Source organism: Paramisgurnus dabryanus, chromosome 24 (genome assembly GCF_030506205.2).
Source record: "Paramisgurnus dabryanus chromosome 24, PD_genome_1.1, whole genome shotgun sequence".
In the NCBI taxonomy this organism is placed as follows: Eukaryota; Metazoa; Chordata; class Actinopteri; order Cypriniformes; family Cobitidae; genus Paramisgurnus; species Paramisgurnus dabryanus.
Genome location: NC_133360.1, coordinates 2,131,043 through 2,147,310, shown reverse-complemented (window position 1 = coordinate 2,147,310; position 16,268 = coordinate 2,131,043). Strand labels below are relative to the sequence as shown.

The 16,268-nt window shown below is 36.6% G+C and overlaps 1 protein-coding gene across 3 annotated transcripts in view; it reads right to left on the bottom strand.

Annotated features, from left to right (window-relative positions):
* LOC135721126 (uncharacterized) overlaps window positions 1-16,268 on the bottom strand; it is a 159,236-nt gene that overhangs the window by 59,711 nt on the left and 83,257 nt on the right. For 2 of the 3 annotated variants that reach the window (XM_073813459.1, XM_073813458.1), the window contains exon 3: window positions 13,630-13,947. In XM_073813459.1, coding sequence (XP_073669560.1) covers window positions 13,630-13,947 — 318 coding nt within the window. Of the gene's footprint in view, window positions 1-5,230; window positions 5,382-5,582; window positions 5,931-6,039; window positions 6,352-6,440; window positions 6,732-12,871; window positions 13,187-13,394; window positions 13,524-13,629; window positions 13,948-16,268 lie in introns of those variants that run through there. The other variant, XM_065243294.2, reaches the window with a different exon arrangement.

Here is a 16,268-nt window from a genome sequence, read left to right as displayed (position 1 = left end):
GGGCAGAGTTGAGCTAAAATTAATAATAAACGGTTAAAAATAACCCAGCATTTTTTAGAGTGTATTATATCGTCACCTTCCCAAAATAATTGCCTAAGTCATTTTTTCCGGTTTCTCAGAAAAAACAAATAAATGAAACTAACTTCAGAGGTTGAGTAGATTTGTGTTCTTCTTGATGCAGCTGCCATTTAGAAAAGCTTGTAAAATTGCCAATAACTTAAAATAAAAAATAAAACAGCTAGTCATGCTCTTGACTTAGGCCATTATACTACAAGGGTAGAATAGCATGTGTTCACATGAGGATGTGGCGATTTTACCAGACGTGGACAGGATCATGAGGAAATGACTTGTACAAAAAAAACATATTTGTCAAAAATTTATTTTTCGGAAGGTGACGATATTAAAGGTAGTCAACATCTAAAAGTTTTATGTTTATTTCATGTTTAACACTAAAATTAAACTCATTCAGTTTTTTTGATGTTTGAAGTATCAAATAACTACTGATTTATGATCAGTTTTTGCCTCTCATATGGGTGTGGACACATGGAGCTAAAACATTCACTTGGCAAAAATATTTTCCACATTAACTTTTAGTTACACTATTTCTGTATTCATACATTTATTCATTTATTAAGTATAAGGAAGTCAATGCAGGTTTTGTTATAGTTCGGCAGCTCAATCTAGTGTTTATAAACATTGAAAACACACTGATAATTATTTCATATAGCTATACTCATATGTCAACACATCATTTTAATTCAATTAGAGGCTAATCACACCAAATGCAAGGCACGCCCCTCGAGAAGGGGTAGGCTGCAGAATTGGAGCAAGGCAGTTTTACGCCCCTGTTGTTTCTTGTGCGTCCAGTAGGGTGTACGGCATCGATATGTATAAAGGCTAGATGTCTCGCCCGCGCTGCTGGCCAATTGATTGGAACGTCCGCATTTGGCGACCATCTTACCACAGGCAGAGTTTTAATGGTACATGTTCATTTAAATGACCATAACTTGCTTAATTTTCTACCGATTTTCAAACGGTTCATAACCCAAAGCAGAACTGCCCTGCTATGTCTGCGCCTCGTATATAGCAGGACAATTTGTCTGTTACTTTTCAGCGTGAGAAATACAAGGTGTTTCGTGTGAGCGTGTGAACTGAGTGAAATGCGTGTGTCTCACCCCAGCTAACAGAAAAAAGTTCTAAGAACGTTCCCTGAAAGTTTTTAACGTTCCCAAAAACGTTCTGCCAACGTTAAAAGTGTCCAGTTTTCTTGACGTTCTAAGAACGTTTTTGTGTTGTCTCAACGTTAGAGGAATGTTACATTTTACCATTTTTAAACGTTATGACAATGTCATGTTTTAATGTTCACAGTCACACAATGTTTAAAACAACAACTGTTTATTATATTGACTTCTTTGATTGTTATGTAAATGATAGAGAAACATTGCATTTTATTATATTTATTTTTTATATTTATATTATTTTATTATATTTATTATATATTATATATTTATTATATATTATATATCTATTATATGTAAGTTTAGATGTTGATGTTTTGTTTCATTTTAAGTCACCATTATTGTGATTAGTGTTCGTTTTAGTTGGGCTCTTGAGAGCCTTGTCCTTTGCTTGCTAGTTTTTTCCTTGGTTGTGTTAACTTTTTGTTAATACACCACATTTGTTATGAACATGTTAAGTTAGTAGTGTAATTCTGTGGTGTGGTGTGGTGGTTGGTACATAATGGTAAAAAATCATTCCTAATTAATTTACTAATCAAAAGTTAATTTTCTGTCAATAATGTAAATGAGATCCAGCACTTTCAGAGCAGTTTGTCATTAAGGAGTTTAAGAAACTTTAGACAAAAAATATCTGCTGTATAATTGGGACGCACAAACATCAAGAATCAGACTATGAATCTCAACCATGGTGACAAAAAAAATTGGAAAAAAATCTTTATTTATCCATGCTGCAGTGCATGCTGGGAGTCCTGAATGAGATTTGTAATTTGTTAATACCCAGCATGCATTGCAGAATGAAGTTTTTCATTTAATTGTCACCATGGTGACACCACAGGCGAGAGGATCCCGGGTGAAGACGAGCCTCTGGACGCCGAAACCCAATCCTGAGGTAACTAGAGAGAATACACAGAAACGTCCGACAAGACAAGGCTGGGCAACAAGACTGTGACCAAAACAATGAGCGCGCAACGAGAGACAGGAAGGCGTGAAATATATAAAGGGAAAAGTAAACAAGGCACCACCGGTGAACAATTACCGAAACGAGCGGGCGGGGTTAGTGAACACATGAGGAACCGTCACCACAGGTAAATAAACAAACACATATCCCACACACCACCATCGATCACCCAGAAGTCATGACAGGATGAGCTTGTTTTAACAACTAAGTTGAAGTGGAATCTGTGTCAAGGCAGTCTGTAAACTCTTACAGTCCCCTGTTTGATGCTCTTGGCCCAAGAGAAGCATCACATCCACTCCATTCATAAAAATTACACCTCCCTTAATATTTGGGCAGGTGCCCAGTGGGGATGATGCCCTGCCTTAGGTTGCTTTCTGTTTGGCCACTGGAGAATCTTACCCGTCATTGGGTCATCACCTCACGCACACTGGTTATCACTCCATCCAATTAGGCAAGATTAATATAGGGTCTCTTCTAAAATTTGGCAATAGGAAACAAACGTTTTCTTGGGTTTGGGAGAGGAGCATGCGAGAACCACAACAGTCAATGGGATTACCTAACTTAAGATCAAAACATGCAAAATATGAAAAAATCAATCACAAACATTAAACAATATGCATCATAATGTGTGTGAGTGTGCGTGCCTGCATGCATGTGTTCATTTTGTCAAATGCATTGTGTCGATTGTCATTTATACACATATGTATTAAGCATAAAACATTTTCTGCAATCAAGTAAGAATGTATTTGTCTCTTTGTAGTGTCGTATGCATGTCCTAGTATGGGCATATCCTTTGCCTTCTTGTTTTCCTTTTGGAGGAATTACTGCTGTCCATAACTTCTCAAAAATTATTATTGATTGTGTCAATTTTGAAAACAGTTCCTTCTAGATGAAGCATTCATAGCTGTTGTTCCAATCTATGCAATGTTTCAGTTCCATCCATTCTAGGCAATTGTTGACATTTCCATCCATCCTGTGGTGTCACAGAGTTGCTGGATCTATTTAGGCCTGTCGTTCCGGAGCTTAGCAGGTTTGGAAATGTCTGGATTTCCTAGTCCAGTGGTAACTCTGGAGAAGTCCTGGCTGATTGGGCTGATTCCTTTTTCTTGAGGGCGTACCCTGCCATTGCTTGTCCTGTTGGCCTTCTGGTCCTTGTCCTTTTTGTCCAAATCATCTTTCTCCCTATAAGGTTACACATTTTAGACATCTCCATGCTTACACCTGAAACAAGAACAAAATAAGAATTTCCCCCCTTTTCCCCACAAGAACATTTTCACATTCAAAACATTAAAGTCACATACGTTTAATCACAGAAGATCAAACATCTGAATAACGTCAGGCCAAGTAGAGGAGGCAATCACAGCCATGATGATATAGAGCTATATCACGTGACTCCGAGATTGATATTGCTTTTATTCAACAGTTCGACAGCACTAGTTTGAAAAAGAAAACTAGAAAACAACAATTTAAACTCAATAGACGGAATAGCTGTTTTTTAATATTACCGTTTCTTGGTCACAAAATGTAGTTTTATTCACAAAGTGTTCCTCAGATGATTATCATTTAAAACTTTACAGATTACACGCTGCCATCTACTGTAGATTACCAGTTTTAACTCTATGGAGCTGTTTCCCGGACAGGGTTTAGGTTAATCCAGGACTAGACCTTATTTATATTCGGTCATTTAAGAAGTTTTTAAAAACATACCTTACAAAGAACACTACAGCTGTGCATCTTGAGAAAAAACAATGTCACTGATATATGTTAAAATTAGTCAGGACAAAGTTTTTTTTTATTAAAGCAGCTCAAACATGCATTTTAGTCTGGTATTAGGATAAACCCTGTCTGGGAAACCACCCGTATAGGCTACAACTGAACAAGCTACAAGATACATGCGATGAAGTACCAGGGTCATCTTCTTTGTGTTTAGCAAAGAAGCCGTAGTTCACTGACAAGCTGGGCCATGTCGCATATTGCAGGCGATACGTCTGCAATAATTTATGTGAAATTGTCCCGATTGTCAGTGATGTACAGCCACGTGTAGTAAATGCTGCTCCATCTGAAAGCAGGTGATGGCGATTTTCTTCTAATCAAGTAACTGCCTTTACTGACGAGATGCGCGTGACAAACAAATGCGATTTATTGTGCAGCCCTAAACACATTCCTACAAAAACAGGCCATGTAAATTATAAATCATTATTATAAGCTAACCATTAGGTAATGTAAGGAGATAGTTTTGAACACCATTTTTTCACCATTTGTGTTCCTTTTAATGGCAAAACATTTACAGATTGCAGCTTTAAACTTATGAGAATTTACAAAAAAACACAGTTCACTAAACAGCGGGGTTTCCACTTTTCTGACGTTGTCTCTGTCAGATTTACTAATATTTATCATTCATACAACATTAATTTTATGATTTGATTATACTAATGATTGAATGTGTTAAATGCTTCTGTTTCTGTCATGAATGGATACAGGAGTAAGGACGCAATCGTAGAGTTCATACAAAAAGGATAACAATCATTAATAGAACGAGAAACAAAACACGAGGAGTAAAAACAACGACAGGTAAGTCACACAGGACCACTAAATACAAGCAACACAGGAACAGACATGGAAGTAACGGCAATGAACCGGCAGTGAGTATTGAACAAACACAGGTATAAATACACACAGACTAAATGACAAACAGGTGGAATGAATCAGGTGATTAATCAATTAATGGTAACGACGATCAGAACAGAAACAAAACATGACACGAACTAACTGTGACAGTTTCTTCTTCTCTGTTCAGCATCACATTGAGATGTTCATCTCTTTACATCAGTGGTTCTCAATCCTGGTCCTGGAGCCCCACTGCTCTGCACATTTTGTATGTCTCCCTTGTTTAACACAGCTGATTCAAATCATCAGCTCATTAGCAAAGATCTTATTGTCCATCAGATAAGAGAGACGTACAAAATGTGCAGAGCAGTGGGGCTCCAGGACCAGGATTGAGAACCACTGCTTTACATTGACAGCTGCTCTTAGTTGTTGTATAACAAGTGTGCATTTTAAATTGTTGAATAAACAAACAAAATACTCTTATTACTGCTGCTGTTGTGAGGTTTGTATGGAAAGTAAAGCAATTTCCTCTGCCCCAATCATTTTAAAATCTCCTGTAAGGACGCTTTCTCTATAAGCTGTGAGAAAACAAAATAAAAATCACAGTGTTGATATTTCATTTTTTTATAAACTGCATTTAATTCCACTACACTAAAACATCTGCATGCATTCATTTCTAATGTAGTGAATAAAAATTTGAATGTCAATTTAAAGCAATAAAATAAAAACACTTTTTTGTTGATTATTTCAGAGTTATGTGAAAGATTTAAATATCTTACCATGGAGAGTAACTCTGTATCTCTTGTATTTGGTCTCTCCGTTGCTGATGATCTGTAGTTTATAAAGTCCTGTGTGTTCAGTGTTAATGTCTCTGATTGTGAGAGATCCAGTCTGATCCAGATCTAGTTTGTCTTTGAATCTTTCATCAGCACCATCATAAAGTGACTTCTTCTCATAAACAACATCATAAAGCCACAAATTCGTCTTCTTCTTCTTATGAACTCTAGCTATGAGACTGTCTATAAGTCCAAACATCCACAGTATCTGATCATCAATTTGTAAGTCAGTAAGATCAGTTGGTAGTGTGACAGATTCTCCCTCCATCACTGACAATTCTGTCAATTTCTCTACATTTTATCACAACAACACAAATAAAAATAAAGACAAAATAAACATTAAAACAGACTTGAAAATGATCAACTTCATCAATCACAGTCTTTGATTCATGTGACTCACCGTTTACAATAAGCATGAAACTCCTGCACATGCTCTCTGATCTGCTGTTGATCTGCAGTTTATACACATCTGAATGTCCTCTCATGATGTTTGTGATGGTCAGATCGCCATTCAGTTCATTCAGCGTCAGCCTATCTCTGAATCTCTCATCATTACCATCATATACATATGGATGACCACTGACTCGGTTGATTTCAGCTATACGAGTGTTTTTATCTCCAAACATCCACAGTATCTGATTGACTTTCTTCAGCTCTGAGACTTGAGTGTGTAAAGTGACAGAATCACCCACTGTACGTTTTAATGTATTAACTGCATGTGTATGAATACAGAAGAACATTAGTGAAGGTGAATCTCGTGTTGATATTAATATTACTTGGAAAAAGATTTGAGCTACTCACACCCAACGAGAACATTGAATTTCTTGTATGAAGTTGTATTTTTGTTCTTAATCTGTAGTTCATAAACTCCAGAGTCTGAGTGTTTAATGTTTGTGATGGTGAGAGATCCGGTCTGATGGTTCAGCTTCAGTCTGTTTTTGAATATCTCACAGTTTTCATCAGTCTTTCCATTCATTTCAGCTATGATGGCATCTTTAGCTTCAGATCTCCACTGTATCTGATCATCATCCTGTAGTTCAGAAATGCCGCTCTGTAGTTCGACAGTTCCTTCTGTGACATTTAATGTTTCCACTTTATAAAAATAAATAAAAATAATTGACATATTGTAATGATTTGGTCATGTGTTCTTGTCTTGTTCATGCTTCATGTCTTTTATTTTGAAGTTCTTATGTTCATGTCTTTTATTTTGATATCATGTCTGGCCATGTTTGTCTCTAGTTTCCCTATTACCATTGTCTTTTGTCAAGTAAGGAATAATTGACGACGGGCCATTGAATTCTAAGAAAATAATGCACACCAAGGTGGTAATGCGGCACGACGCGAAGCGGAGTGCCGTTACACCGCAGGTGTGCATTATTTTCGAATAATTCAAAGGACCGGAGTCAATTATTCCGCTTATACCACGGTTACCACAAACATTGCTCTGGTGCCTATTTTTAAGACATTTGAAAAATTAGGTGTGCGGTTTACAGAAAATATATAATCAACACCCATAGAACATTTCTCAGCCAATCAGAATGCAGCATTCAACAGACCCGTGGTATAAGCTTTGTTAATTAATGATGTTCTGCTGAAGTGAGTCTCTCGGCCATGCCATGAATTTTTTTGTTCTTGTTTGATATTTAATTTAACTGCACTTGGGTTCTCTCATGGATATTTTTTGTTTTGGTCATTCTATATTCCATTCAATGGCAAATAATACCTCACACTGGACTCTAGATGTATTATTAAATAATCAGGTAAACAGTAAGTGATAAAATAAGAACAGAGAAACAAATGAAAAACAAATATTAATATAATGTCAAGAAAATGACAAATAGTGCTGTACTGTAGTGTAGTACTTTTTGATTATACAGCAGTCCCTTTAAAAACCTACAGAAATGCCTGGATTCAATAGGCTACGTCCAACTTTTCCATAAACTGTTTACTTTACACATTTTTACTTCTTTTTTCAACAATACATTAATTTGAGACAGCAGGTTGCGTAAGGCATGTTTCACAAAGATTTTTCATGTGTCTATCCGAATGAAAATGATGCATTAACATTATTACATTTATGCATTATAAATTTAGAAATATAGTAGAGATAATGGTGTTGTGTGTACTCAGAAGATGTTAATCACTGTGGTGTTTTATGGTAACAGAGTGCTACCCACCTAGCAAAGCGTCTTAAAAAGACGTCATTTCGACGTCCCATTAGGAGCCAAAATGAAAGTTTTTATGACGTCTTTTTATGACCTGTTCTGAACATCCAATATTGATGTCAAGGGGACCTCCACACAAAGTAAAACTATTTAAAATGTGGCCATTTTAGACATTATATGTGTATATATAATCTTTATATATGAATAAATGTTAAAAAATATTGCTTATAGATAACTCCCAAATATACCAGTTCCACCTTAACTGTCTGCGTCTGCAATCTTGCTCTCTCTCTCTCTCTTTCGCTCTCTCTCTCTCTTTCGCTCTCTCTCTCTCTCTCTATCGTTCAATAATTGAAGTGAAGTGACGTGAACTTCACTCTCACTCCCACACTTGCTCTCGCTGGATAATTGTTACATGTACATTCTTTAAAGCAATGTCATCACCATTACAAAAAGTTGTTTTAACAAAGCATTGTTTTAAAGTAGGACCATACTGACTAAACAAACCAAATTCACTCTATTTTTTGTCATTTCTACCTGCTCGTTTTTGAGAATTTACAAGATTCTGATGTTTTATTGAACATGTTTTGTCACCATCATGGTGATCAGTGTTTCCTTTAGTTGGGTAGTTTGACTCTTTGTTTTTATATTGTAGTGAGTGTGCTTGATGATGGTGTTTTTTAAAACACATTATTATTGTACCAAGTGTTTGTTACCAATGCTACTTGTGGCTTCATATTAATTACATTGATGGTCAGAAGTGATGATATAATATAACTGAACTAACAACACCAATAAAACATCATAAATTTTGTTTAAAAGTAAACTTAGGTCTAATTTTTGTTTGGAGCTTCAATAAACATACTTCGGGGCATACTGCTGCCTACTGTAACTGAAAATGAAATCTCATGGCTGTAATCAAAAATGTAAAGTCTAGAATTTTTTTGACAAAGATGCAGACATCAAGAATCAGCCCATGAATCACAACGATGGTGAGTTTTCTACATGTTGCAATGCATTGCACCAACATATTATAAAACTCATGAGTCCAGAGAGTGTCACCACTGTTGTGATTCATGGGCTGATTCTTGATGTCTGCATATGTGACAATAATATCTGGACTTTTAATTTTATATAAGCGCTTCCCAGTGGTGGTATGAACCTAAATAATAAGTTGGATGAGACACCTCAAATCAACAGAGAAATTGAGACAATACTACATGGTTTACAAAATTAATTTACAGACTTTACATATGTGGTATTACTCTTGGTAAACTTTGAATGAAGTTGTAAGATGTGAGTTTTGTTTATAACAAATTTTCTTTGCAACAAAGAACATGCTTTAGCAAACACTCTTATAAAGACCAAACACTCATATGAAGAGTCAAACTACCCAACTAAAGGAATCACTGATCGTCATTATGGTGACAAAACATTTTCAATAAAACGTCAGCATATACATCTCTGTTAATTAAAGAGAGAGAGAGAGAGAGAGAGAGAGAGAGAGAGAGAGAGAGAGAGAGAGAGAGAGAGAGAGAGAGAGAGAGAGAGAGAGAGAGAGAGAGAGAGAGAGAGAGCATTTAAGGTGGAACTTTATCTATGAGCAGTGCTATGTTTTTGAACACTCATTCATATATAAAGATTACATTATTTTATCAGCTTAACAAAATTTTTCTACAAAAATACTTGTGATGTTTATGTTTTTTGACTCAGAACTCATAGACCACATTTGTATAAAATGTTTTTGAATGGATTTCCCGAACCCCTTTTGGACGTCTACCTGACGTCCAATAAAGGTCATAGTCAGACGTCCAGATACTGTACCTGATCTGCACGTTGTATAGATGTACAAATAAAGGCCTGGACCAACCGACCTAATATAGACATGATCTGCACGTCGGGGAGACGTCTCATGTTTGGTGGGTAGAGAGAGGGATTGTTCATGCGCATCTTTAAATTAAAGCCAAATATTTTCACAAAGTTGTCTACTCTATATAATATACAGATATAACAGATAAAAAGAACAGATATTAAATTTATTTTTTTTAACTCTTTTCATTTCTGGAAATATGAAAATGCTGGAATATTGAATACAGAATATGGTAAATAATGTAGGATGCCAAAAATTTGACATTTTGTTGATTGAAAGGACAACTGGAACAGGCTGGCAGACGAAATCTAACTTCAGGTTGTACAATCAGCATTTTGTCTCTGGTAAGACCTCAATTTAACTAATAAATTTAATAATTTAGCACATTAGATATGCTGTGTTTGCTTAGCCTGGTCCAATCAGACTCTCGTACATTCATTTCATTTGTACAGAGAGTCTGGCCACGCTCCATTGCAAAGCGTTACTTCCGTTAAGGAGGGTCCTCTGTTGAAGTTTAAAACTATTGGATCTGCGCAGAGTCACTCAGGATCTGCCATAGGCGATCGCTAACATGTGGTCGTGACATATATCATGCGCCGAAACCATCCGGAAACAACAAGTACGAATAATCAGACCAACAAAACTTAGCAAACCTGGTTCCCAGCTAACAGAAAAAAGTTCTAAGAACGTTCCCTGAAAGTTTTTAACGTTCCCAAAAACGTTCTGCCAACGTTAAACGTGTCCAGTTTTCTTGACGTTCTAAGAACATTTTTGTGTTGTCTCAACGTTAGAGGAATGTTACATGGAAACTTTGGACAAAAAATATCTGCTGTATAATTGGGACGCACAAACATCAAGAATCAGACTATGAATCTCAACCATGGTGACAAAGACAATTGGAAAAAAAATCTTTATTTATCCATGCTGCAGTGCATGCTGGGAGTCCTGAATGAGATTTGTAATTTGTTAATACCCAGCATGCATTGCAGCATGAAGTTTTTCATTTAATTGTCACCATGGTTGAGATTCATAGTCTGATTCTTGATGTTTGTACGTCCCAATTAAATAGCGGATATTTTTGTCCAAAGTTTCTTAAACTCCTTAATGACAAACTGCTCTGAAAGTGCTGGATCTCATTTACATTATTGACAGAAAATAAACTTTTGATTAGTAAATTAATTAGGAATGATTTTTTACCATTATGTACCAACCACCACACCACAGAATTACACCACTAACTTAACATGGTCATAACAAATGTGGTGTATTAACAAAATGTTAACACAACCAGGGAAAAAACTAACAAGCAAAAGACAAGGCTCAAGAGCCCAACTAAAACGAACACTAATCACAATAATGGTGACTTAAAATGAAACAAAACATCAACATCTAAACTTACATATAATAGATATATAATATATAATAAATATATAATAAATATAATAAAATAATATAAATATAAAAAATAAATATAATAAAATGCAATGTTTCTCTATCATTTACATAACAATCAAAGTTGTTTTTTTAAACATTGTGTGAATGTGAACATTAAAACATGACATTGTCATAACGTTTAAAAATGGTAAAATGTAACATTCCTCTAACGTTGAGACAACACAAAAACGTTCTTAGAACGTCAAGAAAACTGGACACTTTTAACGTTGGCAGAACGTTTTTGGGAACGTTAAAAACTTTCAGGGAACGTTCTTAGAACTTTTTTCTGTTAGCTGGGTTCTTGCTCCGGCTTTAAGTTCTGTATATTCAGCAGCTTTGCAACAACGGACCGAATAGCTTTTCTCACGTCTTTTTCCGCTGCCATTACTGAAATACAACTCAAACTGATGCAGGACCTCAACGTCATCATTTTAAGCCAGGCTAGTGTTTGCTGCCATGAAGGACACAAATATGGCGGCGAGCATGGTGGAAGTGATACCTTTGGTACTCATGAATTTAAAACTTTAAAGACTGCATTTTCCGTGATCTCAGCACTAACTTCCTGTTGCTATAGTAACTTCCCCCATGTGTAAATGTAATGAACTGTGCACGGTTCCCACCCCTTGGTTAAATTCAAATTCAAGGGCAGCTGATGACTTCTTTTTTGAGGGTGCATGATCTGAAGCTCATCACAACATGTATTTAGTATGTTAGCAATCATATAATTAGTCAATGGGAACGTAAAAATTCGGCTGTGAGACGGTATGGTGTCATGAGTCACGCCCCTTGTTTCTCCGTCATCTCTAGTTGTCGGTCAGGTATGTTTGGTGATGTTGGCTGAGTGTTCGTAGTGCACTGTGTCTATAGCATTTTCTATGTTTAGAGTTGTACAGTACATTGGACAAACCTTGCGGCTGATGCGGTTGACGTGGCCCCTTGGCAGGTAAGTGAAACTGCTGTAATGCATTTTTTTAAGTGACATGTGTCTATTTTGTTTGTAGTCCAAAGTGAGCTGGAGGGAGACTTTAAAGGGACTGTTTACACTTGATATTAAGATGTGTTTTCGTCGATTGGATCACAAGTGGATTACATTAATGCCAGGTGTAAACACTAACAGTGTTCGAAAAGTTTTGAGCTCGTCCACTTTTCCTGTTTTCCACATTCAGAGGTAGTCGAAACCCCTTTCGATCGAATTGCTTTTGTAGTGTAAACGCACATGTGGTTGTATGTGTTCGAACAGCCACACGGACCGACTTCTCTCCGCCCATTTATCTAATCTGAGGTACTGAACACAATGTTTTACGTCTTTTCTGAATTCTGGTGCGAACACACGGTGTACAGCCCTATTTTAGCCTTTCATTGATTAAACAAAAGCGGCTGATCTCCACAGAACGCCTGAACGAGATGGTCTCAGGTTACTCGCATGTGCCTTGTGAATGCGAACCGAACCAACATGAAAATGCAACAATGTAGCCATTTAACTCCAGGCTTCGGAACAAAGCAATCGATCTACGGGTCTGAAAACACCCTTATAGAAAAGGGCTAAAATATATGGATCAGCTGTACACACAAATACACAAGGGTGTTGTTTTCAGATTTATCCACTCTGGGACCCGGTTTCAAAAATAGCAAATTCAGGCTCCCAAAATGCTGTATCCATCTGGATGAAACGCTGATTTGATAAAAAAAATTTTACATATACAGCTAAACATGTTTCAGTGTGGACAAGGTCATTATAGCATTGAAATATTTGATCTTCTCACCTCGGAGAACAACTCTGAATCTCTTTGATTTAGTGATTTTGTTTCTTCTGGTGATCTCCATGTGATAATCTCCAGAGATCCTGATTCTGACATCATTGATGGTGAGATCTCCGGTCTCATTATCCAGATGAAGTTTGTTTCTAAATCTCTTATCATTACTATATGAGACAACATTGGTCTTTTTATGAATCTGAGCGATCATGGGGCCTTTGGCTCCAAACCTCCAGATTATATATTGATAATTTTGTATTCCAGTGATCCCAGATTTCAATGTGGCAGAATTTCCCTCCATCACTGACATAGGCTTCATTTTATCTGTCTCAGACAAACAGGAAACATACAAGAACAGTTTTAGAGATATCATATATATCTCACAGGATTGAAATACTTTTATGTTGCTAAATTGTTTCCTAAAAATTAGCACCCTTCAGGAAATTACCCTTTGAATTAGACAATCATGTACATCTCCTCTACTATACAAAATCTCAATCATACTCAATCATCCGTAGATTACACCAGTTACCTTTGAGTTGAGAGTATTTCCTCCTATATCCAATAGCCACAGCCAGTATTATAGCTCCCAGTATAGGCAACAGGACAGCAGCACATATCAGTCCTATATATAATGCAGACAGTCCTGGTTCTGCAGCGGCTATAGAGAGACAAACATTAATGCACGGCAGTAAACTTCAATGTATTTGTCATGGAAAATCATGAATGTTAATATTATAAATAACTTCAGTCATCAGGAAACTTACCCACAAACACATTGTATCTCTTGTATATGGTCTCTTTGCTGTTGGAGATCTGTAGTTGATAAACTCCTGTGTCTGTAGTTTTGAGATCTCTGATGGTGAGAGATCCAGTCTGATCATCAACATAAAGTCTGTCTCTGTATCTATCATCAAAATCATATGAGATGCCATAATTTATGATGATTTCAGCTAGAAGAAATTCTGGATTTGAAGGTCCAAACCACCACAGCATTCGATTGTGTTTCTTTATTTCAGTCACTCCGGTGTTCAATGTGACCAAATCTCCTTCTATTTTGTTTTCTACTCCAGCAATAAACACATCTAGAACATAAACAGGAACATTTATCACATTTCCACATTCATTTTACATTCACAGCACAAATAAATAGAACATGCCACAGCAAATGAGAACCCTTTGCCAATTATTTTACCCAGCAAGCAATTTTGTGTTTAAAGACTTCTTATAGACATCCAAACACACAGTAGCGTAACGAGCCAACACTGGGCCCCTAAGCAGGATTATTAAGGCGGGCCCTTTACTACAGCACGTGATGATGCAATGTCCACAAGCAGGCTACAATGAATGGGACAGGACAGGATCATAGAGACATTGGAGAGAGAGACGAAGAGAGGAGTCGCAAGCCCGAAGCTCCGTTGAGCTTATCAGCTAAATCCTATTTTTTCACTATCTTATTCCTATCTATATAATATAACTTATTAGTTTATCTTAGGAATACTTTACCTTGACGATTACTGAATTGTATTACTAAGCGAAACGATTTTATCACTAGTAACACCCAGTTTTAGCATATAGCCCGCTAGCATTTCTTACCGTCTGTTTACTTAAACCTGCCTTCGTTGGCGATCTAATGGCGGATTCATCCGAGGTATGCTTTTCTGATCTGTCCACACCAGATCGGGAAGCTGTGAAGGAGGTGCTGCCCGGCCTTCGCAGAGTCAGCATGCCTCACATCACCCCGACCACAGACGCTCGTAGGCGGCCGAGGCGTACTGCGAGCCAGCACCCGTCTCGATACAGCTTCACGGACCGCGTTCAGGCGAACGGAGACGCCATCGCCCACACAGCAAAATCCCCAGTGTTAAATTAACACTGCTCGGTGTTTATATAATCCACACCAAGATTGGTGTTAAAAAAACACTAAATCAGTGTTAAAGTTAATAAGATAATGAAGTAATTGATTCATTAATAGTGAACACCTGCTGGTCATTCCGTGTCAAATCAACAAAATTTTGGAATTGTTCCTGTCTTAAAAATTTTATTTTGTTGACTTTTTCTGGAGAAAGTAATACTAAAATGAGGAAGAAAGCCAAAATATGAAATGCAATAGATAAAATGCCTAGAGTTTAATGAACACTATCATCATCTCTCTTTGAAAACTAAAATTACAACTTGATTGCAGAGTTACATGGATGATAGGTTTAACTTCTAAAGAACTGCTGTAAATCTGGTTAATAAAGTAAGTCACCATTGTGCCGATTAGTGTTTCCTTTAGTTGGGTACTTGGGTCTTGAAGTTTAGTGTTAGTTTTCTTCTGCTCATTGTGGCAGTGTGTTTATAAAACACATCTGTTAAAGCAGAGAACAATGAGAGAAATGAAGTCTATAACTGTTACTATGTTAAGTAGTATGAAAGTATAAGTCTTGGGATTCAATGATATCATAATAAAGTGATCACTGAATCTAAGTGTTTAATTTATGTTACGCCAAACCTGTGAAGCTCCCATGAAATCCAACAGTGCTGTAAAAGTCCACATACCCTGAAGAGTTAAATATTGTTTAACCAAATCTAATCTGTGGTTTCAGTCAGACACACTGAGACATCAACAATCAGCCTATAAAAAACAATCATGGTGACAATCAACAACAAAACTTCATGCCGCAATGCATGCTGGGTACCAGGATTGTAGAAAACTCATTCATAAATCCCATCATGCATTGCAACATGACAAAAATTTGACATAACTTTCTTAACATTAACTGTCACCATCGTTGAGATTTGTATCAGAAATCATGAAGTCTCTCTTAAGCAAAAAACAATAAAAAAAAAAACACTGAAGCATGACGGCAATCTTATCCAATACAATGTCATTTGCATAGAGCTCTTTTATATGCCTGTTTCTTCACAATTAATTTGTGTTCAAATGTTTCAATGATTTGTAGTGTAGAATATAATAAAAATAAACTGAGATGGTCTGGAAGGGCGTCCCTCTACACAAAGCAATGAACAAGTGGTCTTACTAAAGCATTGTTGCTATTGCTTAAAGAGGAGAGTTAGATCAGTGAAAGTCAAGGGACAAATGCCTAACTAAAGGAAACACTAATTACAATAATGGTGACTTCAAATGAACTCATAACAAACACAAACTTAAGATTTAATGTGATACATTTTGTGATAAATGTCTATTTGACTTGTGAGACATCACGTCAGAAAGAAGATTTGTCTACTAAATCACGCGTGTGGATGCTGAAATAGATGAGCACTTGTATTTTGTTCTGACAGCTGTTTAGAAGTTAAACTTATCCATTTAGAAAATAACTCTGCAAGTTATCATTTTATTTTTCAAACAGAGATGCTGATGGAGAGGCAAACGTGAAAGATTGCAGCTTTTGGAGGCATACAC